At 42.2% G+C, this 26,055-nt stretch overlaps 1 protein-coding gene across 4 annotated transcripts in view; it reads left to right on the top strand.

The window, feature by feature from the left end:
• The window catches only part of LOC137341002 (C-Jun-amino-terminal kinase-interacting protein 4-like), a 216,932-nt gene that overhangs the window by 115,298 nt on the left and 75,579 nt on the right, over positions 1-26,055 (top strand). For all 4 annotated transcript variants that reach the window (XM_068003814.1, XM_068003815.1, XM_068003813.1 and 1 more), the window contains one exon: positions 19,759-19,912. In XM_068003814.1, coding sequence (XP_067859915.1) covers positions 19,759-19,912 — 154 coding nt within the window. The remainder of the gene's footprint in view (positions 1-19,758; positions 19,913-26,055) is intronic.

Below are 26,055 nucleotides of genomic sequence, written 5' to 3'. Positions count from 1 at the left end.
AATCTCCCACCTTTCTTCAAAGCTCCCTCGCACTGATGCTCAACATAGAGGAGTACTGATTAGTCAGTTGAGTAGGGAGGAGCAGTAGGTAATGATTAATGAAATGTAAGGAGGTTTCATGGTGTTTGGAGTCACCGACTATACCACTGTGCCTCCACCTCTGGTAGGAGGAATCTGGGACGTTGGCTGATAGATATGATTCTCTGAGTATGTAAGAATTAGGAGCAGCAGTAGGCTATACGGCCCCTCAAGCCTGCTCCGCCATTCAATAAGGTCATGGATGATCTTCGATCTCAACTCCACTTTCCCACCCGATCCCCATATCCCTTGATTCCCCAAAAATCCATCCATCTCTGCCTTGAATATACTCAACAAGTCAGCATCTACAGCCCTCTGGGGTAGAGAATTCTAAAGATTCATCACCCTCTGAGTGAAGAAATTCCTCCTCATCTCAGTCTTAAGTGGCCGACCCCTTATCCTGAGACAATGCCCCCAGTTCGAGACTCTCCAGCCAGGGGAAAACAACCTCTTAGCATCTACCCTGTCAAGCCCCCTCAGAATTTTATATGTTTCAATGAGATCACCTCTCATTCTTCTAAACTTCAGAGAATATAGGCCCATTTTACTCAATCTCTCCTCATAGTACAACCTTCTCATCCCAGGAATCAATCTAGTGAACCTTCGTTGCACCGCCTCCAAAGCAAGTATATCCTTCCTTAGATAAGGAGACCAAAGCTGTGCACAGTACTCCAGGTGTGGTCTCACCAACGCCCTGTACAATTGTAGCAAGACTTCCTTACTCTTGTACTCCAACCCCCTTACAGTAAAGGGCAACATTCCGTTTGCCTTCCTAATTGCTTACTGTACCTGCAAACTAACTTTCTGTGTTTCTTGTATGAGGACACCCAGGTCTCTCTGAACACCAACATTTAATAGTTTCGCACCATTTGAAAAAATATTCTCTTTTTCTATTCTTCCTATCAAAGTGAATAACCTCACACTTCCCCACGCTATTCTCCATCTGCCACACTCTTGCCCACTCACTTAACCTGCCTATGTCCCTTTGCAGACTCTGTGTCCTCCTCACAGCTTACTTTCCCACCTAGCTTTGTATCATCACCAAACTTGGATACATTACCTTCAGCTATGTTAGGCTGTTGCTTAACTAGTCTGTGGGACAGATGTTAATGAGGAAGGCTCTGCAGGATTGATTGGGCTGAGTTTACCATAGTCTTAAAACTAATATGGTGCCTGGGTCATCCATTTTTCTCATTAATGAACTTTATAGCAGTTGTTTACAATGGGGTGGCATGCTAGGGCATGGTGAGGGACTGGGTAGGGGTGGCAGTCTCTCCCTGCAGAACATTTCTCGGACAATCCAGAAACATTCATGATTATTTTTCTGTTACTAGCCCACAGATTACTTGATTTATTGAATTCAGTTTGCAATTTGCATGGTGTTATTTGAACGCACAAGCTCTGGGTTCTTAATCCAGTACCATAGTCACTAAGGTATTGTACTTTTGTACCGTATCCACTTGAATTGTGAAGCAGCCCAGCATTACAATAGTTGTTGTCCTTCCGGGTTTGGATTATACCTGGTACAGCACTGGGTTGAAGTGCTGATGGCAGTGGAGAAATTAGAGGTGAATTATAAGTATTGCAGAACATTGCAGCTTATTATATTAGAAGTGACTCCTTCTTCCTAACTATATTAAATATGCTTGGTGTACTATTATTTTGTGTTCTTTATAATAAAAAAGATACAGTATGATATCTGATACTAGATTGTTAGTTAATCCGTTGCTTGAGTAAGTAAACCCTCATATGCCCCCATCTAATATTATAAGACAGGCTCGACTTCAGCTATGAAAACTGCTGCTCCGGTTGGATTAATATATTTGGGATGATGAATAACTGCACGTAACCAATCTGTAGCTAGCTTAGACAAAGGGTAACTCCATGTAAATGTGTTACCAGTCTTCAAATTGCACACATGCTGTTAAACTGCAAAGATAAAGTTCTTAAGTTGCGCTAGTGTCGTTTTTAACAATTTTTTTGAAAGGGGTAAACTTGAGTATTGTGACAGGTGTGGTGAAACGCCAACGTGCTGACCATTACTGGTTGCATCCGTATATGACTTCCCCACTTTGCAAATCCCACTCTCTCTTAGGCAGTCACTGGAAGAGAAATAGCTGCAATTGTGTAGGGTTTTTCCTCCGTGTATTGTTGGGTAATCTCAGAGATTCCTTGTGGTTCTGTTCATAGCATCATTGAAGTATATTGGGATAGGAGGACTGAAGAGGGGAGAAAATAATAATTGGGGTGGAGAGAAGAAACTAATTTTATATAAAATTCTCATTGCACTCTGATGCCCTTGCACTTGTCTATTAGAAACCATTTATGAATTCCATAGTCTCTGAATGTGTCAGACTACAATAAACACTGAACATGTAATTTTGAGCTAATGTACTGTGAAGAATAACCTTAAATCCTTTAATCATGAGACAATATTTGCTCCTATCTTACTGGGCAATTAACTCCATCACTTCACATCTATGTATTGTGCAGCAGCCAGTGATACAACTGGTTACATTATCAATTTGAAAAAAATCTGTTAAGTGTAACCTACTTGGGAAGCAATAATTAAATCTCAAGATCTGCTAATATTTAGAAATTTTGCCAGGAGTTTGATGTCGCCTGGACCTCCTAATATTAATGTCATAATGGTGTAGTAATGTCATCTCCATTCCAAGCATCCTCTGTGTTAACTAGCAAGAAGGTTTTGACCCTCTTGCACTGCTTCCTTACCTCGGACTGGGACCTTGATGTACATTTTTTTTTTTTCCAGTTACATAAAACAATATAGATATAAACAATTTGCTAGGCCAATTTCCAACTCTCTTGTTATCCCAACATATTGTCCTTTTATTTTCTTATCTCATTCATTTAGTTCTTTGAAATCATCAGTGGTTGGACCAGCTTTTTATTTTGGTACTATTTTGGATGCAGTGTCTTTACTGCTAAATCTATCTCCCTCTGTTCTGAGAAAGGGTTCCGTACCTGAAACATCGACCCATATTCTCTCAACAGATGTTTCCTGATGTGAGTGTTTCTAACGTTTCTGTTTTTGTAGGCCTGCGAGTCCATTACTGGGATAAAGCAGCCAGATGTAATACTGAAAACAGTAGGAGTTGGCTCACGGGTACCAGACTCATCCAATCCAAATAAATATGGTGCCAGTATAAGAGCAGCTTTAGTTACATGTTGTGGACCTGAATCCATTTTATGCTTTGTGCACGTACAAAACCCACAATACTGAGTGAACCATTCTCTGGTTACGTGATTTTGTGTAAGATGTATAGAACAAGACTGTCTTCCTTTCCTCTCCCCATGCCTGTTAGTTTAAAAAAACCTGTGATCTGCATGAGCTGAGTGATTGATTGGGTTAGTGAAGAAGGCCAGTAATAAACAATAGATGTATGATGCCCCAGGGGCAAACAATGGCCATCTCATGTGGGAAATGTACAGTTGCTGACCCAAGAAGCTTTTTTCTAATACGTACTGTTCACAGCGCTGGAATGTTCATGAAGTTTGTAGTGATAACACGTGTGATTTTAAAAAATAAGCAGAAGGGGAATCTAGTAATAATTGCTTTCCTTATTTGCTGTACTTTCACAATTTAATTGTGGTGTGCATTTCCCAGTTGTTTCTTGCTTCTCATTGTTACAGTCAATGCTCATTTTATTTAGATCACTTACATTTATTTCTGCTGAGATATGTGTAATGGATGTAATACTTATTTTTTGACAAAATCTCTTCCCTGTCGCTTCCATTTGGAAATAAAAACAGAAAATGCTGAAAATATACAGCAGATCAGTCAGCATCGGGAAAGAGAAATGATAGAATAACCTTCAGGTGAGAATCTTTTCATCAGAACTGTTGAAAGATTATACCCAAAATGTTTACCTGACATTTTTCTTTACAGATGCTGACTGACCTGCTGTGTATTTCCAACATTTTCTGTGTTTATTTCATACATAGAAATATGTAGAAGTTGCAATATGGAAATGGCCTTTTTATCCCAACCAGTCCATGTCGGCGTTTACCCTCCATACGAGCAAATTTGTATCTCTGGCCCCTTGTTCTAGACCCGCAACTACTGGAAATGGTCTGCTTCTATCCATTCTTTCCTATCCTTTCATCGTTTTAAACACTTCTATCATATCTCCCCATAATCTGCAGATTTCCAGAATTTGCAATTTTTCCTTTTTTTAAAAATTTGTGTCCACTGTAAAGCTTGTTACAGCTGTGTGCATGAGATGCTGTATAATTTGTGCTTGGGGCTAGAATTGCTGTACAGTTAAATATAACTTGTTTGCATTCTGGAGCTTTTCTTCAAATAGAATAATGTCATGGGGCAGACTTCACGCAGGAACTGAGTCATTAGACATTGTTTATTAGCAATTCCAAACAGGATGGAATGACCAGAGTCCAAGGAGTCCAGGACAGATCAGTTATTTGGGAAACTCAATTATTGAAAGAGAAGGCTACTCTTACTAAAGAACATTTTGAAAGCCAATATAAAAATACAACAAAAATATTCCAGCATTTAATTTGAAGCTGCTTAATTCAAATTATCTGTTCAAACTTTTTCTAGAATCATAGACGTTTACAACATGGAAACAGGCCCTTCGGCCCAACATGTCCACGTCGCCCAGTTTATACCATTGTAAACAATTTTACAACACCAAGTTATAGTCCAGCAATTTTATTTTAAATTCACAAGCTTTCGGAGGCTTCCTCCTTCCTCAGGTAAATGTACCGGCATCTCCACATCAGTTTATACCACTAAGCTAGTCCCAATTGCCTGCACTTGGTCCATATCCCTCTATACCCATCTTACCCATGTAACTGTCCAAATACTTTTTAAAAGACAAAATTGTACCCGCCTCTACTACTGCCTCTGGCAGCTCGTTCCAGACACTCACCACCCTTTGAGTGAAAAAATTGCCCCTCTGGACCCTTTTGTATCTCTCCCCTCTCACCTTAAATCTATGCCCCCTCGTTATAGACTCCCCTACCTTTGGGAAAAGATTTTGACCATCTACCTTATCTATGCCCCTCATTATTTTATAGACTTCTATAAGATCACCCCTAAACCTCCTACTCTCCAGGGAAAAAAGTCTCAGTCTATCCAACCTCTCCCTATAAGTCAAACCATCAAGTCCCGGTAGCATCCTAGTAAATCTTTTCTGCACTCTTTCTAGTTTAACAATATCCTTTCTATAATAGGGTGACCAGAACTGTACACAGTATTCCAAGTGTGGCCTTACTAATGTCTTGTACAACTTCAACAAGACATCCCAACTCCTGTATTCAATGTTCTGACCAATGAAACTAAGCACGCTGAATGCCTTCTTCACCACCCTATCCACCTGTGACTCCACTTTCAAGGAGCTATGAACCTGTACTCCTAGATCTCTTAGTTCTATAACTCTCCCCAACGCCCTACCATTAACGGAGTAGGTCCTGGCCCGATTCGATCTACCAAAATGCATCACCTCACATTTATCTAAATTAAACTCCATCTGCCATTCATCGGCCCACTGGCCCAATTTATCAAGATCCCGTTGCAATCCTAGATAACCTTCTTCACTGTCCACAATGCCACCAATCTTGGTGTCATCTGCAAACTTACTAACCATGCCTCCTAAATTCTCATCCAAATCATTAATATAAATAACAAATAACAGCGGACCCAGCACCGATCCCTGAGGCACACCGCTGGTCACAGGCCTCCAGTTTGAAAAACAACCCTCAACAACCACCCTCTGTCTTCTGTCGTCAAGCCAGTTTTGTATCCAATTGGCTACCTCACCTTGGATCCCGTGAGATTTAACCTTATGTAACAACCTACCATGCGGTACCTTGTCAAAGGCTTTGCTAAAGTCCATGTAGACCACGTCTACTGCACAGCCCTCATCTATCTTCTTGGTTACCCCTTCAAAAAACTCAATCAAATTCGTGAGACATGATTTTCCTCTCACAAAACCATGCTGACTGTTCCTAATCCGTCCCTGCCTCTCCAAATGCCTGTAGATCCTGTCTCTCAGAATACCCTCTAACAACTTACCCACTACAGATGTCAGTCTGTAGTTCCCAGGCTTTTCCCTGCCTCCCTTCTTAAACAAAGGCACAACATTTGCTACCCTCCAATCTTCAGGCACCTCACCTGTAACTGTCGATGATTCAACTATCTCTGCTAGGGGACCCGCAATTTCCTCCCTAACCTCCCATAACGTCCTGGGATACATTTCATCAGATCCCGGAGATTTATCTACCTTGATGCGCGTTAAGACTTCCAGCGCCTCCCTCTCTGTAATATGTACACTCCTCAAGACATCACTGTTTATTTCCCCAAGTTCCCTAACATCCATGCCTTTCTCAATCGTAAATACCGATGTGAAATATTCATTCAGGATCTCACCCATCTCTTGTGGTTCCGCACATAGATGACCTTGTTGATTCTTAAGAGACCCTACTCTCTCCCTAGTTACTCTTTTGCCCTTTACGTATTTGTAGAAGCTCTTTGGATTCTCCTTTGCCTTATCTGCCAAAGCAATCTCATGTCCCCTTTTTGCCCTCCTGGAGTATTGTGTTCAAAAGAACAGCTTCCCGTGCTGTTATTTAAAGTGCTTAATTCAAACTAGTGGATAATGCTGATATTTTTTGGAGCAAAAAATGAATTAGCAGAGTTTCTTTGGCAGAGAATCATAGAACGATACAGCACAGAGGGAGGCCAATTGGCCCATCATGGCCGTGCCATCTCTTTGAAAGAGCTATTCAATTAGTCCCACTCACCTGCTCTTCCCCCATAGCCCTTTAATTTTTTTCCCTTCAAGTATTTATCCAATTCCCTTTTTGAAAGTTACTATTGAATCTGCTTCCACCACCCTTTCAGGCAGTGCATTCCAGAACACAATTCACTGCATTAAAAAAAAAAAATTTCCTTGTGTCGCCTCTGGTTCTTTTGCCAATTACCTTAAATCTGTGTGTCCTCTGGTTACCGACCCTTCTGCCACTGGAAACAGTTTCTCCTTATTTACTCTGTCAAAACCGTTCATGATTTTGAACACCTCTATCAAATCTCATCTTAACCTCTGCTCTAAGAAGAACAACCCCAGCTTCTCCAGTGTCTCCACATAACTGAATCCCTCATCCCTGGTACCATTCTAGTAAATCTCTTCTACAGCCTCTCTGAGGCCCTGCCATCCTTCCTAAAGTTTGGTGCCCAGAGTTGAACACTATACTCCAGCTGAGGCCTAACAAGTGTTTTATAAAGGGTTAGCACAACTTCCTTGCTTTTGTACTCTATGCCTGTATTAATAAATGTAAACAATTTTACAACACCAAGTTATAGTCCAGCAATTTTATTTTAAATTCACAAGCTTTCGGAGGCTTCCTCCTTCCTCAGGTGAACGATGTGAAAATGAACAGCTCCTCCTTCCTCAGGTGAACGATGTGAAAATTTCACATCGTTCACCTGAGGAAGGAGGAAGCCTCCGAAAGCTTGTGAATTTAAAATAAAATTGCTGGACTATAACTTGGTGTTGTAAAATTGTTTACAATTGTCAACCCCAGTCCATCACCGGCATCTCCACATCATGTATTAATAAAGCCAAGGATCACAGTTGCTTTTTTAACAGCCATCTCAACTTGTCCTGCCACCTTGAAAGATTTGTGTATGTGCACCCCCAGGTGTCTCTGTTCCTGCACTCTTTAATATTGTATCATTTAGTTTATATTGCCTCTCCTCATTCTTCCTACCAAAATGCATCACTTCACACTTCTGTGTTAAATTTCATCTGCCATGTGTCTGCCCATTTCACCGGTCTGTCTATGTCCTCCTGAAGTCTGTTACCATCCTCCTCATTGTTTACTACATTTGAGTTTCATGTCATCTGCAAACTTAAATTATGCCCTGTACACCCAAGTACAGGACATTAACTTATATCAAAAAGAGCAGTGGTTCTCATACCGACTCCTGAGGAACACCACTGTATACTTCCCTCCAGTCTGAAAAACAACCGTTCACCACTGCTCTCTACTTTCTGTCCCTGAGCCAATTTTGTATCCACTGTCCCTTTAATCTCATGGGCTTTAATTTTGCTTACAAGTCTATTATGTAGTACTTGTCAAACACTTTTTGAAAGTCCATATACGCATCATCAACCACATTACCCTGTTCATTCTCCCCAAAAGTTGTGTTCTTGGACAGAGTTCTGGTCATATGATGCAGCACATGACTATTAAACAGTCAGTGAAGAAAGTAGCCAGCATGGAAATTGTTCTCGCTCTGTGTGTGTGTGTGTGTGTGTATAGAATCACAGAATGGTTACAGCACAGAAGGAGGTCATTCGGCCCATCGAGCCCATGCCGTCTCTTTGTAAGGACAATCCAGTTAGTCCCATAGCCCTGCAAATTTTTTATGCAACTATTTATCCAATTCCTTTTTGAAAGCCACAATTGAATCTGCTTCCACCACCCCTTCAGGCAGTGCATTCCAGATCATAACCACTCGCTGCGTAAAAAAGCTTGTCCTCATGTTGCCTTTGGTTCTTTTGCCAATCACCTTAAATTTGTGTCCTCTGGTTCTCGACCCTTCAGTAGCGAACCCCAAGAATTATCTTTGCCGTCTTCACACGACATACCTCCAGCCAGATTATTTCATTGGAAAGCTTATCCTGTGCCAGCAGGTTTACTTCCTTTACCTTCCAAGTCACCCTGACATATAGAGCTACTCTGTTTCCTTTACTGCCCAGTCTGTCCTTCATGTACATTCTAAACTCTTGTATGTTTTAATCTTGCTATATAGCTATCAAATTAATGCCCAACCTTTGGAACACTGGGGCTCCAAATAAAAAATATGTTCTGACATGAACAGTTTGATTATAAAATGTTGCATTGGCTTTTGTGTTTTTCTTGAACATAGCATGCTGAATCTGAACTCCCATAGAAGTCTCTGTTTTGCTTTTGGATAACTGCAGCTTTATGTTCTACACAAATAAATGACAAGCTGCAAAATATATTTGAAGTAAATTAATTTTATTTAGTTGCATAGTGCTACTTCTGTACAATTTTATTACATTTGCCTGTCAAACTTGTGGAACTTCCATGTGTTGGTTGTGCCATAGTGAAACTAACTACTTCTGAAAGGGATGACTGCAGCATGAGACTCCATGCATTAGTGAAAGTCCAACAGTCAGTTGCACATACAGGTAGCTCATCGGTTGACCATACCTCTGGTCACCAGTGCTATTTCCTCAACTGAGGATATTTTTAGCAGTAGGACACATCCACAATCAACACATTTGCGACAGGCAAATATTAATTGCACAGAAGTAGCACTATTTTAATATATCTTGCATGCTGTTTTGTAATTGTGTAGAAAATAAAGCATTAGTTGTCCAAAAGCCAAACAATGTGATGCCGATGTGTGGCTGTAATGCCCCTGCGAAATAAAAGCTGAGGGTGATTTTCACTGCCACTGGTCATGTATGGCAGATGGTTGTCTGTCCCTGCAGGCCTTTTGTGGCCCAGGGGAACCCCTCCAGTCCAATCACCCTGATGAGCAATTCAAATCCAGATTTGTTTCAGTAATGCTTTGGTAATGCCTCAATGTTAAATCATCGCAGTTGAATGTATTGTCAGAAGTGTGTGCAGTAGCTCAGTTGATTTTGCTCCATTGATAGTGAGGAGCTGATAATTATTTCTGTATATTGCAATGGAAATACTTTCATTCGCCCAACTACTTTTGATGTTTTACTGATATGCTAATGTTGCAGAACAAGCAAGATAGTTTGGTGCTGGTCTGTACTGAGTTCTGTTGCTAAGTTGCTGCTATAATTTGCCTTCACTGCTAATCGAGTAATGGTGTGATTTTCACTTACTGGCCAATAGTGATTTACCACATAGCTGATGCTATCACAAGAATCTTCTACCTGTCATTAATTTATTCTTTGCAAGTAAGATTTTTTTTTATATCCCTGTTTGAGGTGCAACTCTGTCAGGTATATTTAATTTTCCACTTTGTTATCGACCATCCTGGGAGCTTTGTCTCTGGGACCCATACACTACTCACCTTTAGCTGCTTTTATATTGTGCTTAATGGGCTAGAGCTGGCTTTAAAAAAAAAAGGCTCTTCTCAGGAAGCCAGTCTTAATAAATCCATCAAGGTTACTGTGGGGTTGCTCCTGGATGTGTAAAATTGGCACATTGGGGGTTAGTGACCCAAGCATCCCAGTAGGCACAGTATAAAAGCAGTTTAGCAGAAAGGGAACGTGATATTGCTTCTCTGTTTGTTTGTAATACAAGCTGATCAATGCCGTCGTTCTTCAGTTTGCCAAAGATGCTGCATGCAGTCTACTGATAATTCACTTTTTGCACTTTTTTTGAATGATCCAATAGTTTGAATTAACCAACGAGGAAGGACGCGTTGCTGGACTTGATTCGAGGGAATGAGACGGGCCAAGTGGAGCAAGTGTCAGTGGGAGAGCATTGAGGGAGCAGTGATCATAGTATCATAAGGTTTAGAATAGCTATGGAAAAGGACTCTTTCCACTCTAAAGTAAAAATACTCAATCGGAGGAGGGCCAATTTTAGTGGGTTGGGAACAGATCTGGCCCCGGTAAATTGGAATCGTAGATTGGCAGGCAAAACTGTAATTGAGCAGTGGGCGGCCTTTAAAGAGGAGATGATTCGGGTACAGACAAGGTACATTCCTACGAGGGGGAAAGGTAGGGCAACTAAAGCCAGAGCTCCCTGGATGACAAAAGAGATGGAGAATAAGATGAAGCAGAAAAAAGCGGTATATCTCAGGTGTCAGGTTGATAACACAAGTGAGAACCAGGCAGAACATAGAAAGTTCAGAGTGGAAGTGAAAAAGGAAATAAGAGGAGCAAAGAGAGAGTATGAGAATAGACTAGCGACCAACATAAAAGGGAATCCAAAAGTCTTCTACATACGTGTTAACAGTAAACGAGCTGTAAGAGGAGGGGTGGGGCCGATTAGGGACCATAAAGGAGATCTGCTCATGAAGGTAGGGGGCATAGCTGAGGTATTAAACGAGTACTTCGCATCTATCCTCACCAAGGAAGAAGATGCTGCCAGAGTCTCGGTAAAGGAAAATATAGTTAAGATACTGGATGGGCTAAAAATTGAGAAAGAAGAGGTACTAGAAAGGCTAGCTGTACTTAAAGTAGATAAGTCACTTGGTCCGGGTGGGATGTACCCTAGGCTGCTGTGGGAAGTAAGGGAGGAAATTGCAGAGGTACTGGCCGTAATCTTCCAGACACCCGTAGAGACGGGGGTGATGCCAGAGGACTGGAGAATTGCAAATGTTACACCCTTGTTCAAAAAAAAGTGTAAAGATAAACCCAGCAACTATAGGCCAGTCAGTTTAATCTCGGTGGTGAGGAAACTTTTGGAAACTATAATCCTGGACAGAATTAACAGTCACTTGGACGAGTGTGGATTGATTAGGGAAAGCTAGCATGGATTTGCTAACGGCAAATCGTGTTTAACTAACCTGATGGTGTTTATTGATGAGGTAACAGAGAGGATAGATGAGGGCAATGCAGTTGATGTGGTGTATGTGGATTTTCAAAAGGTGTTTGATAAAGTGCCACATGGTAGGCTTGCTATTAAGATTGCAGCCCATGGAATAAAGGAGGCAATAGCAACATGGATACAGAATTGGCTAAATGACAAGAAACAGAGTAGTGGTGAGCGGTTGTTTTTCGGTCCAGAGGGAGGTGTGCAGCGGTGTTCCCCAGAGGTGCTGCGACCATTGCTTTTCTTGACTTGGGAGTAGAGGGCACAATTTCAAAATTTGCAGATGACACAAAACTTGGAAGGGTAGTGAACAGTGAGGAGCATAGTGATAGACTTCAAGAGGATATAGACAGGCTGGTGGCATGGACGGACACGTGGCAGATGAAGTTTAACGCGGAAAAATGCGAGGAAACATTTTGGTAGGAAAAATGAGGAGAGACAATATAAACTAGAGGGCAAAATTCTAAAATGGGTGGAGGAACAGAGGGATCTGGGGGTGTATGTACATAAATCATTGAAGGTGGCAGGGCAGGTTGAGAAAGTGGTAAAAAAAAAAGCAAACGGGGTCCTGGGCCTTTATAAATAGACGCATAGAGTACAAAAGCAAGGAAGTCATGATGAACCTGTTTAAAGCACTGGTTCAGCCACAACTGGAGTATTGTGTCCAGTTCTGGGCACCGCACTTTAGGAAGGATGTGAAGGCCTTGGAGAGGGTGCAGAGGAGATTGAATAGAATGATTCCAGGGATGAGGGACTTAAATTATGTGGATAGACTGGAGAGGCTGGGATAGGACCTTAAGAGATAGGAGCACGAGTAGGCCATTTGGCCTCTCGAGCCTGCTCCGCCATTCAGTGAGATCATGGCTGATCTGATTTTTACCTCAGTTCCACTTTGCCGCCTTTTCCTCATATCCTTCGACTCCCTTGCTGATCAAAAATTTGTCTAACTCGGTCTTGAATGTATTCAATGACTCGGCCTCCACAGCTTTTTGGGGTAAAGAATTCCAAAGACTCATGACCCTCTGGGAGAAGAAATTCCTCCTAATTTCCGTCTTAAACGGGCGACCCCTTATTCTGAGACTATGCCCCCTAGTTTTAGATTCCCCCATAAGGGGGTAACATCCTCTCAGCATCTACCCTATCGAGTCCCCTCAGAATCTTGTATGTTTCAATAAGATCTCCTCTCATTCTTCTAAACTCCAATGAGTATAGACCCAACCTGTTCAGTCTTTCCTCATAAGACAACCCTTCCATATCCGGAATCAATCTAGTGAACCTTCTCTGAACTGCCTCCAATGCAAGTATGGGATTGTTCTCCTTGGAACAGAGAAGGTTGAGACGAGTTTTGATAGAAGTTTTCAAAATCATGAAGGGTCTAAACAGAGTGGATAGAGAGAAACTGTTCCCATTGGCGGAAGGGTCAAGAACCAGAGGGCATAGATTTAAGGAGATTGGCAAAAGAACCAATGGTGACATGTGGAAAACTTTTTTTACACAGCAAGTGGTTAGGATCTGGAATGCACTGCCCGAGGGAGTGGTGGAGGCAGATTCAATCATGGCCTTCAAAAGGGAACTGGATAAGTGCTTGAAACGAAAAAATGTGCAGGGCTATGGGGATAGGGCGGTGCAGTGGAACTAGCTGGATTGCTCTTGCATAGAGCTGGCATGGTCTCGATGGGCCAAATGGCTTCCTTCCGTGCTGTAACTTTCTATGATTCTATGAAACAATGTAAATAACACAGCAAAGTGAGAACCTAGTCCATAAAGCTAAATTGATCAGATGATATGAATTAAGCAACGTTGAATTAAGAGAAATACACCAGTTGGACAAATGGGCATTTTCCAGCCATGCTTCAATATTCAATGACTATTTCTCTCGTCGCAATCAAGTGGTTTGTCAACGTTAGGGCATTGAATATACTGCTGGGAAATGGAAAGGGTTTGCAGGAATTCCATCAATCTGTTTGCTTATGTATTTTTTGATCATGCTTACACAGCTATCCGATTTATTGATCAGTTCACTGGATTATACAGTGCAATGGTAGCAGGTGGTTTATTTGCTAGTAAATTAAATAATTCTGAAAAATAGCTAGGATAAGGCAACATAATCTGCATTTATGTGTTGACAACCGATTGAAACCTGTGCTAAACTGAACTAATAGCCAGACTTCTATGGTTCTATTCTACTTCATTTCAGGTTTTGGCATTTACAGTTATTTCTTAAATTGATCAGATGTCAATTGCAGCACTATTTTGAGATGTGTTTACCGTGTTGACTTGCATTTAGTTTGCAGTACATCAGTTAATTTTTTCAAGTGAGCTGTTTTACTTCAGGTAGGTCATATTCTTTTTCTTAGAATCATCGAATCGTACATCACAGAAGGCGGCCATTCGGCCCATTGTGCCTATGCCAGCTCTTTGAAAAGAGCTATCCAATTAGCCCCACGCTCCCCCTCTTTCCCTATAGCCTGGCAGACTTTTTCTTTTCAATTATTTATCCAATTCCCTTTTAAAAGCTACTATTGAATCTGCTTCCACCGCCCTTTCAGGCAGTGCATTCCAGATCATAACAAATCACTTTTTTTTTTAAATTCTCTTCATCTCCTCTCCGGTTCTTTTGCCAATTATCTTAAATCTGTGTCCTCTGGTTACTGACCCTCATGCCAGTGGAAATCGTTTCTCCTTTTTTATTCTTTCAAAACCCCTTTTAATTTTGAACACCTCTATTAAATCTCCCCATAACCTTCTCCGCTCCAAGAACAATCCCAGCTTCTCTAGTCTCTCCACATAACTGGTATCATTCTGGTAAATCTCTTCTGCATCCTCTCCAAGGCTTTGACATCCTTCCTGGAGTGTGGTGCCCAGAATTGGACACACTACAGCTGAGGCCTAACCAGTGATTTATTATGCTTTTGTATTGCTTTTGTATTCGATACTTCTGTTTATAAAAACACGGATCCTTCATGTTTTTATAAACAGCCTTCTCAACTTATCCTGCTGCCTTCAAAGATTTGTGTACGTAAACCCCCAGGTCTCTCTGTTCCTGCACCCACTTTAAAATTAGTTTATATTGCCTCTCCTCATTCTTCCTACCAAAATGCATCACTTCACACTTCTCTAAATTAAATTTAATCTGCCATGTGTTTGCCCATTTCACCAGTCTGTCGATGCCCTCCTGGAGTCTGTTACTATCCTCCTCACTGTTCACTACATTTCCAAGTTTTGTGTCATCAGCAAACTTTTTGAAATTGTGCACCCTGTACCCAAGTCCAGGCCACTATTATATGTCAATCATCTTCAGCCAGAAGTGCCGAGTAGATGATCCACCTCGGTCTCCTTCCGATATCCCCTCCATCACAGAAAGCCAGTCTTCAGCCAATTCGATTCACTCCACGTGATATCAAGAAACGGCTGAGTGCACTGGATACAACAAAGGCTATGGGCCCCAACAACATCCCGGCTGAAGACATATGCTCCAGAACTAGCCACGCCTCTAGCCAAACTGTTCCAGTACAGCTACAACACTGGCATCCACCCGACAATATGGAAAATTGCCCAGGTATGTCCTGTCCACGAAAAGCAGGACAAATCCAATTATCGCCACAGCAGTCTACTCTCAATCATCAGCAAAGTGATGGAAGGTGTCGTCGACAGTGCTATCAAGCGGCACTTACTCACCAATAACCTGCTCAACGATGCTCAGTTCGGGTTCTGCCAGGACCACTCGGCTCCTGACCTCATTACAGCCTTGGTCCAAACATGAACAAGAGCTGAATTCCAGAGGTGAGGTGAGAGTGACTGCCCTTGACATCAAGGCGGCATTTGACCACGAGTGGCACCAAGGAGCCCTAGTAAAATTGATGTCAATGGGAATCGGGGAAAACTCTCCAGTCATACCGAGCACAAAGGAAGATGGTAGTGTTTGTTGGAGGCCAATCATCTCAGCCCCAGGACATTGCTGCAGGAGTTCCTCAGAATGTCCTTGGCCCAACCATCTTCAGCTGCTTCATCAATGACCTTCCCTCCATCATAAGGCCAGAAATGGGGATATTCGCTGATGATTGCACAGTGTTCAGTTCCATTCGCAACCCCTCAGATAATGAAGCAGTCCGTGCCCACATGTAACAAGACCTGGACAACATCCAGGCTTGGGCTGATAAGTGGCAAGTAACATTCGTGCCAGACAAGTGCCAGGCAATGACCATCTCCAACAAGAGAGAATCTAACCACCTCCCCATGACATTCAATGGCATTACCATCGCCGAATCCCCCACCATCAACATCCTGGGGGTCACCATTGACCAGAAACTTAACTGGACCAGCCACATAAATACTGTGGCTATATGAATAGGTCAGAGGCTGGGTATTCTGCAGCAAGTGACTCACCTCCTGACTCCCCAAAGCCTTTCCACCATCTGCAAGGCACAAGTCAGGAGTGTGATGGAATACTCTTTACTTGCCTGGATGAGTGCAGCTCCAACAACACTCAAGAAGCTCGACACCATCCAGGACAAAGCAGCCCGCTTGATTGTCACCCCATCCACCACCCTAAACATTCACTCCCTTCACCGGCGCACCGTGGCTGCAGTGCGTACCATCCACAGGATGCACTGCAGCAACTCGCCAAGGCTTCTTCGACAGCACCTCCCAAACCCGTGACCTCTACTACCTAGAAGGACAAGGGCAGCAGACACATGGGAACAACACCACCTGCACGTTCGCCTCCAAGACACACACCATCCTGACTTGGAAATATATCGCTGTTCCTTCATCGTCGCTGGGTCAAAATCCTGGAACTCCCTACCTACAGCACTGTGGGAGAACCTTCACCACACGGACTGCAGCGGCTCACCACCACCTTCTCGAGGGCAATTAGGGATGGGCAATAAATGCTGGCCTTGCCAGTGATGCCCACATCCCATGAACAAAAAAAAATCAAAAAGCACTAATACCTATCAAAAAAGGCATTGGTCCAAATACCAACTTCTGAAGGACATCGCTGTATGCTTCCCTCAAGTTTGCTAAAGAACCGTTCGCCACTGCTCTCTGCTTTCTGTCTCTTAGCCAATTTCATATCCATGCTGACACTGCCCCTTTAATCCCATGGGTTTCAATTTCAGTGTGTTAAGTAACTGAAATGTAAATGAGTTCCAGCCCCTTTAAGCAATGTATGTGCAAGCAGTCTCTCTGTAGTTGGTCCTGAGGTTTCCAGATTCTAAAAGCTGCTGTATTGTCCTCATCTAATGCATCTTGTCTGTGATTGTAATACATTATGACTACAACTTCATCCTTTTTTTTCCTGCGTAGTCCCAGATTCTTGTAAATTAGGGGGTTTTCTGCCTAACTCTTGGTACGTGTTTTGCTAGAAATTACACTTATTAACAGAGCCTGGCATTTTTGATTGTTGGAAGATAATGAGAGGCACAGATCTGTAAGTAATCTGAACAATTAGTTTCCATGGATATCCCAAAAGTTCACTTTAGATGTTCAAGAAAATCGCCAGAGTGTCTGGCGATGTTAATGCAAGAGGCTGAATTCTGTTTTGTTTATAATGCCCCCTTTTACCACAGTGCATGTAGATTTAGGTGAGGGCGGTGTAGGAAGTGCCATTACTCTAACATTTCATGATGTGGAGATGCCGGTGATGGACTGGGGTTGACAATTGTAAACAATTTTACAACACCAAGTTATAGTCCAGCAATTTTATTTTAAATTCACAAGCTTTCGGAGGCTTCCCCCTTCCTCAGGTGAACGATGTGACTAACATTTCAGACAGTGCTGCTGGAATTCTGATGACTACTGCTTTTGTCGCGATTATTGCAACACACAGCTGCTCACTTTGGAGTGGAGTGTGTGTGTGTGTACAGTGCGATTTGCCCATCCGGGAAGCATCTAATTTCTTTTCCTCAACAATTTTCTTCCCTCCCTTCTTGTCCTGAACTTGGTGGTTCCTTGCTGGGTTTCTTTCCATGTGCATCCCCTGTGCCCTATTCAAATGGGCATTATTTAGTGTGAACCTTTTACAGTTAAGTGTTTCCAAGCTAATCAACTGCAGGGGACATCACAATTAAGCCCAATCCTGTCTGTACATCTACTCTTCCAACAGTGGTTGCTGGATGACTTCAGGCATACAATGATTGATTGATTGCTTTCTTGCTTTCTTTCTTGCTTGTTTGCGTAGGGATGCATGACAATGCAGAATAAATTGTGTTAAGTATGTATAAGTACACTCATCAACGCATTCAGAAATTGCCACATGCATTATTGTGGCAAAGAAAGGGGGGAGTGGTAAATTTTTATATATTTTTCTACAGCAGAGGACTGTTTTGAAGAGAAACACCCACTACCTCGCATCTTGATTAATTAGTAGGAAGCCATGGCGTAAAGATACTGTAAAACTTGCAATAGAGGCATAATTTCAGCAAGCCTGCGAACCTTTTAAACAACAACTACTTGTATTTGTATAGCACCTTTAACATGGGGGAAGGCTTTGCCACTGAAGGGGGAAGAAGAGGAGAAATGCAAAGGAGGCTGGAGATGAAAGAGTGGAGGGCACAGATTTGTGTACAGGGCTAGAGGTGGTTGCAGAGGTAATGTGGGCAAGACCACTAAGGGACTTGTAAATGAGGAAGAGGATTTTGAATTTAATATGTTGGGGCTCTGAGATTCTGCATTATGATGGACAGGAAGGTCAGAAATTGACAATTTTACAGTGGTATTTACCTCCATATTGAGGGTGTCAGTATGGGACTTTCTCCCATGCTGAAAAATTGAGGCGTAAACTGAGCAGTGCTTATACGTACATGGGATATGAGCCAAGCGACTTTGCATTGTGCTGAGCACCTCCTAAGTTCCTTCCGTAAAAATTCTAACCTCGGTGTGATTGAGAATGCATCCCAGCCAGAGCATGCTCTTGGTTGGTCAGTACATCTTTATTATAAAAGGTTTAATAAGAAGAAATGAGCTGACACACCTACATTCTAAAAGAATTCAAATCCCAGACATCCATTTTAATACAGGGCAAACTGGCACATAGGTGTGGTGTCCCATTATTGCTGCAAAATTGCTGTGGCAGTAATTATCGAGTTCCTTGTTCTGCCAAATAAAGTGTGCAGCTGCACTCAAAAAAGGACTAAAAATTGTTAAGAGCACCTAGTGGGACAGCAATCTATCCTTCTCTCTCCTCCCCCAGCACCCTGCACTGACACTAGCCTTTGCAATGTATATTGAGGTGTTGTGAATTAACTCAGACCAATGATGGGAAGCACAAAAGAGACTTTTGATTACACAGCTGAGATTTTGTATTCTCTTCCATTCTGGTTGTGTGACAACTACATGTCATCTTGTTCCTAAAATCATCCCCAGTGCATTTGAACTCACAAGTATCTACTTGCTGGGGTCTTGCTGTACTGTAACTGATTTGGTATAGAATGCTTGTCCATGAGGGATTACTGACACTACTAATTTAGGTAATAATCTTGGTTTTGAACTCTGAGGCAGTGAGTAGGATCAGGTTTGCTCTTTTTCAGCCCTGACCTGCCTGGTTATTGCATTTCACACTACAATACTATTATATCTTTTTACTAAAGTCGGAGGAGTGGAGGCTTTCTCCAATTAACGAGTGCATGCTTCTGGATGCTATGGGACGTGTTTGCTTTAAAGAAATTGGACACAAGTGTTTGTTTCCATGTTTTATATTTGTATTTTACATATCCAAAGTCAAACTAGAATGCAAATCCATATGGAAATCTTTTGGGAAGTTGAAAAATAGTATTTGACATTAATAGTGTTTGGGGAAAATAGACGAATGATCTGTGAAGTACTTGGCAATGCTTTCTTCCCAGGATGATCTTTTGCCTTTCATGGCCTAGCCCTATCCCCTTCTTCCCATGGCCCTGGGCCCTGAGATCAGGAAAAATAGCACCATAGCTGAAATACAAGTAATAGAGAATTTGCTGTGATTGTTGGTGCTAATGTCTATAATGATGAAAAATAACCTCCAAATGCTGCAGTGTGATGTAAAACTTAGATCATGATACAATACAGCTTTCAGCTACTCTTGAGCAGGTATGTCCTAACCATTTTTCTTAGTTTAGCAACAGCATTTAGCTGAATTTGACCCATGTTTGTTCCTATAAACAGGAGAGAGCCACCACGTTCCTTGGGTCTCTTTCAATTGCCTGGAGGAGATGTTCTTCTTACGCCAGATGGACAGAGGGAAGGAGCAGAGACACCTGGTACAGAAAACTGGAGGTTCAATGACCTTAGCCAACCACGATCCAACACAAGCCTAAAAGTAAGGTGTAAACTTGTATAAAATAATGTAGCTTTCATCTTGACTGCAATTTACATTTCAAAGATAATTATTCATAGTCTATAACCTAGTCTCATATAATTTTTAAAAAGAATGGAAAAGCCTATTAGCAAGAATGTTGGTGTATTAACTTCTGACAAGGAGACCCAGCTTCACCATTCCCACACTTCCTTCAGGAGTGCCTTTCATCAGGCTGCTAATCAGTTTCAGGCTGGAGGAAGAGAATGCTGAAGTGCACGCAACATGTGGTGAGGTGCCCTATTCTACTGACTGTAGAGCATAAGGCTTTTTTAATTGTAGGGGCGAGGGGAGAGAGGAGGAAGAGAGAGCGCGTGCTGACAGTGAAGGAGGGAAAGTCAGCCACTGGCATATCAATTGACTGCTCACCATTTGGAAATGTGAACTTGTTACATAAAATAATTAATTTATGGTTATATACTGTTTAAGTGTAATCACAGAGATAGTCAAGCCATCAGTGTTCTTTGCAGGGGAGTGGGGGTGTCGGTGATAATTAATGAAATGCTTATTTTTGATTTTGGGGACTAGTGTTGGCAGCAAGCATTCCAAGTTAGGTAAAACATGAAGAATAAAATCTCTGGACTCATTTCTCCCTCCCCACCTCAAAATGGAAGCATTAGATTTTCCCCTTTCCTAAACCTCCTTCTGAATGAGATTGGCACTTTATTGCTGATTATTGCTTAATGATGGGCAGTTTTTGTAGTGGACCAATGCCCAATAGAACTAGATTGTTCGACGCAGGACTCCTGTGGGGTGAAGGGAGGGGGAAGCAAAAGACGCACACTTTTAAGTTGGTCCCGGTTTCATTGTCTCCATGATTGTATCTTTGGTGTTTTGCCTTGCAATTCCCAAGCCTGAGAGTGCTGCTTGCAAACTGAGCTACATTTAGAAAGCTATGATCTGAAGTGAATTTGGAACACTCATGATTGAAGGTGTTGTAATCAAGTTCTACCTTTATAATAATCAAGATTCTTTTTAGAACGTTGCTAACCTCTAAACTAAAATGACAGGATGCTGATTGAGCTGTTGATTTCCCAGTAACCTATTGACTTAGTTGCATAACCGCACTTTGCCCGAGTCTCTCTGTTTTCTTATTGTTCACTTTCACAAGTGCAGCAGCTGGCTGTGGCAGTTAGCATGTTTAAGGATGCCGTGCATTCTTCAGTAGCTGCAATGCAAGCTGCCATTGTACTTTGCATTTTCTGGGCCACATTTTGGAACTGATATTAATATGGCGTATCCAGGCTTTGGGAACTGAATGAGAACATTTTTCCCCACTGCATAAGCCTGGTATCTTTTCAGGTGCTTTTGTACTTTGTTTTCCCAACCCCCTCCCTCCCCATCCAAACTTTTCATCTTCTATTACAATGTGCCATGGCAGAGAGGGGACAAAGGAGAGGGAGGAAGTCTGCTTAGTGTTGCTAATGGATGTGGCTGCTGTTACTACCCCACAGTTTCAGTCCACATAAGGAGTGGTGTACTAAGGACATTTTATTTTTTGAGATAAAACTTAAATTTTGACCAAGGGTGTTCAAAAATTCCTCCCGAACCTTTTATTCACCCCAGATTTTTCACTGTTGGGAAGAAATGTCCTTCAGGTTTAAATTATACAGACATCTCGAAGTCCCAATCTGACACAAATTAATTCAAAACGAGCTTGACTGAGTCTTACTGCAGTGAGGGAGTGTTTCACTGTCACAGGTGCCGTCTTATGGATGAGATGTTAAACCTGGGAGGGCAGACGGAGTCTCAATTTAACATTTCATCCATCAAACTGCAACTCCGATGGTGAAGCACTCCCTCAGTCCTGCAGTGGCGTGCTAGCCTAGATTACGTACGGAAGTCTTGAACACACAACCTTTTAGCTTAGAGGCAAGAGTGCTGTCAAGCTGACATTTGACACATTTTCTAATCTGTTAATAAATTATTGTATATTGAAACTATATTTTTTTCCTGAACCCCCCCCAACAACTTGCATTAATATAGTGCCTTCAATGTAGAAAAATATCCCAGGGCACTTCACGAGGCATACTCAAAAAAAAAAAAAGTCACTGAACCAAAGAAGGAGCTATCAGGAGGGGGTGCCCAAAAGTTTGGACAAAGAGGTGCAGTTTAAGGAGGGCCATGAAGGTGGAGGGATTTGGGGAGAGAGTTCCACAAAGTAGGACCCAGATGACTGAAGGTTCAGCTGCCAAAGATGGGGTAAAGTATACGCAAGAAGCCAGAGTCAGAGGAATGGAGAGTTCGGGCAGGAGGTCACAAAGATCATGAGGGGCGAAGCCATGAAGGGATTTGAAGGCCAGGATGAAAGTCTTAAATTTGAGGCCTTGGGTGAGCAGGCACCAATTTAGATTAGCGAGGACGGGAGTTGATGGTCAAGAAAGATGGTGTGGGATAGGATACAGATAGCAGAGTTTTGGACAATCTGGAATTTATGGAGGATGGGAGCACATTGGGTAATCACATCTGGAGGTAATGATACTTGAATGAGGTTTCAGTGGCAGATGGCCAGAGGTAAGGGCAGAAGCAGATGATTACACAGAGGCGCAAGTGATGGAGTAGACATGGGTTGAGAAGCTCAGCTTGGGGTTGAACTGTCTGCTTTAGTTTTAGTTTGATCTCTTGAAAAATCTGTGATGTGGAGATGCCGGTGATGGACTGGGATGGACAAATGTAAGGAGTCGCACAACACCAGGTTATAGTCCAACAGCTTTATTTGAAATCACAAGCTTCCGGAGCTTTGCTCCTTCGTCAGGTGATGAAGGAGCAAAGCTTCAAAAGCTTGTGATTTCAAATAAAGCTGTTGGATTATAACCTGGTGTTGTGCGACTCCTTACATTTGAAAAATCTGGTCCCTTTCTACAAGGGAAGTAATGTAAATGTTCACATTTCTTGTCACAAATGGCTACATTGAGAGCAGTAGGTTCTACCTGAATAAGAAATCCTTTGTGATCTGCATCAAATTGTTTTTTTCACCTTTTTGGTGTCGTTAAGACTGCCAAACTCTGACGCAGCCTTGTATCTGGAAAACTCCTTCTAACTTTCCTTCTGCTTGAGAATTTGGTTTGGGAGCTATGTTGTTGGATTTCTACAAGAAACTAAGTACAAATCTTAGCATCTGCTGGCAGTACAGAAAAATGTTAATCTAAGCAGGCAAATGATAATCTGCATACCTTCTTCAACAGTTGAACTGTGCATTTCTACTAGCGAGACGAAGGAATGCCTTTGGGGTCTGTGGTGCAAGTCCTGCTACGTGACTCAGAAATGTAATGTAGATTGGGGCGGGGGGGGGGGGGGGGGGGGAAGGTAATTGTATATAAACTACCTTTCTAAAACCTTCATTTACACTGCAAAAACCGTACCCGCAGCTGTGCATTTGTAACTATCTCTGGACTGTTTTCGGTTTGGAATGCTGAATGTAAGTCCATAATGAAACAGTGCTGAGAATACCCTGCTGTCCTTCTGTAGTGGACAATTGATTTTTCCAGTGACAGAAATTAGTTTTCCTATACATGAGCGGGGACTGTAGTTGAAATTTTCACAAGTTTGCGACGGATGCACTTCAAAAAAAATGACTAACATTCAGAGTGTTGGAGAATGGATCATCTCGTGACATTTTGTTGACCCTGCCCATTAACGTGACATTTTATAAACCAGTCAGAAATGAGTCCCTGCTGAAAATACTGTAAATCTATTATGTGGAAATACAGATCACCCACCTTTTCACTGGATCCATTTCACTGTGGGTAAATCGATTTAGGTCACCAGGCCATCCAATATTTACCTCCCACCAGCCAGCTGCCTCTTTCCGCTCACTTCAGGCAGGCTGCTGGCCGCCGGGTTGTAAACGAGGCCAGCCAGGCCTCCCGCTGCTGCTTCCAGGTGGGCTAACTATTTAAATCAGGCAGTAGTCGTTAGGTGACCCCAAGCTTTGGGTTTGAAAACCTGTAGACTGTAGCAGGAAAAAAAAATTAAGGACGGTAATAAATTTTGGGTTTCTGTAAGTTTAAGAGTAGGACACAATGAGTCTTGATTTCATCATAAGATCGCAGTGAGGATGAAGATTTTTCTAAAATGAGGAATGTTGGAAATGAACATTTCACTTTTCAGTTGATTCTGTGGCTGCAGTTGTTTGTATTTCTTTCCTTTCAAAATGCTGCATCCTGCAGTCTGATCAGTGGGGGTTTGGTTGCTGCTGGTAACTTAAGCAGAGCATAGTGATTAGCTAGGCATTGGATCCAGTGGGAAATCCATCTGAAGGTCACATTTTTCATGCCAATGCACAGTTGATGTACTGAGTTAGGGAAAATGGGAGACACGGGGCCTCCTGAATAATAAATAGTATTGTGTAATGAAATGAGAGGTAGTGTGCGTGGGAGATTTTAATAGTGCTGGAATTGCGTAAACAATGTTCAAGTGTTTAAAAATCAGCCTAAACGTACTGAAACCAAACAAATACTAGTACAGCATGGGTCCGATTGTATATTAGCCTCAACTTTAAGAAACAATTACAACCTCCTTGTGAATTCAGGATGTGAAAGTGCTTGTGTGGAGGGGGCTGGGTACAGAATGTCTGTGCAGGCCTGAGCTTGATACAGTGTGTGCTGGAGGTGCTTAATGCAGTTTTAAAATACAAGCAGTCCGAGCCTTTACTCCAATATCATCTTTTATTGCAAAATTCGTTACTGTTTCCAGTACTAAAATCATAGAATGATACAGCACACAAGGCGGTCATTCGGCCCATCATGCCTGTGCCGGCTCTTTGAAAGAGCTATCTAATCAGTCCCACTCCCATACTCTTTCCCTATAGCCCTGCAAATTTTTCCTTTTCAAGTATTTATCCAATTCCCTTTTGAAAGTGATTATTGAATCTGCTTCCACCGCCCTTTCAGGCAGTGCATTTCAGATCATTACAACTCGCTGCGTAAATTTTTTTTTCCATTTGTCGCCTCTAGTTCTTCTAATAATTACTATAAGTCTGTGTCCTCTCCCTTCTGCCACTGGAAACAGTTTTTCCTTATTTTCTCTATCAAAACCATTCATGATTTTGAATACTTCCCCTTAACCTTCTCTGCTCTAAGAACAGCCCCAGATTCTCTAGTCTCTCCACGTAACTGAAGTTTTTCATCCCTGGTACCATTCTGGTAAATCTCCTCTGCACCCTATCTAAGGCCTTGACATCCTTCCTAAAGTGTGGTGCCCAGAATTGGATACAATACTCCAGCTGGGGCCTAACCAGTGTTTATTGAGGTTTAGCATAACTTCCTTGCTTTTGTACTCTATGCCTCTATTTATAAAGCCAGGGATCCTGTATGCCTTTTTCACAGCCTTCTCAACTGGTCCTGCCACCTTCAAAGACTTGTGTACATACACCACCAGGAGTTACTGCTCCTGTACCCCCTTTAAAATTGTACCATTTAGTTTATATTGCCTCTCCTCATTCTTCCTCCCAAAATGTGTCACTTCACACTTCTCTAAATTAAATTTCATCTGCCATGTCTGTCTGCCCATTTCACCAGTCTGCCTGTGTCGTCCTGAAGTCTGTTACAATCCTTCTCACTGTTTATTACATTTTCAAGTTTTGTGCCATTTGCAAATTTTGAAATTGTGCACCCTATACCCAAGATCAGGCCACTAATATATATCAAAAAGGGCAGTGGTCCGAATGCCAACTTCTGGGGGACACCGCTGTATACTTCCCTCCAGTCTGATAAACACCCATTCATCTCTACTCTCTGCTTTCTGTCTCTTAGCCAATTTCATATCCAAGCAGACATTGCCCCTTTAATCCCATGTAGCTGTAAGGTGACCACCTCCTGGAACGTGTGCTCCAGGAAATTCTCAGTCTCCCATATGCCCTGCAGTGACTGTAGCCGCTCCTTGATCTCGAGCAACTGGAGGAGGCACTTTTTGCATACCATGAAGTGTCCTGGAGTTCTCACATAGCACAGGAATTGCAGGCAATAGTTTAAATTACTTCGCACCTCCTTCCCCCTCTGCACCAAATTCCCATTCTCACCAAATTCCCGTGGTCGCTCTGTTTAGCAAGCCACTCCGTTCAGTAGTCACTCAACTCTCACCAAGCTCTGTGCTTTAAGCTCTGTGCT

Source organism: Heptranchias perlo, chromosome 23 (genome assembly GCF_035084215.1).
Source record: "Heptranchias perlo isolate sHepPer1 chromosome 23, sHepPer1.hap1, whole genome shotgun sequence".
NCBI classification, from domain to species: Eukaryota; Metazoa; Chordata; class Chondrichthyes; order Hexanchiformes; family Hexanchidae; genus Heptranchias; species Heptranchias perlo.
The sequence above is the reverse complement of the archived record's forward strand: the minus strand, read 5'-3'. Positions and strand labels throughout refer to the sequence as shown.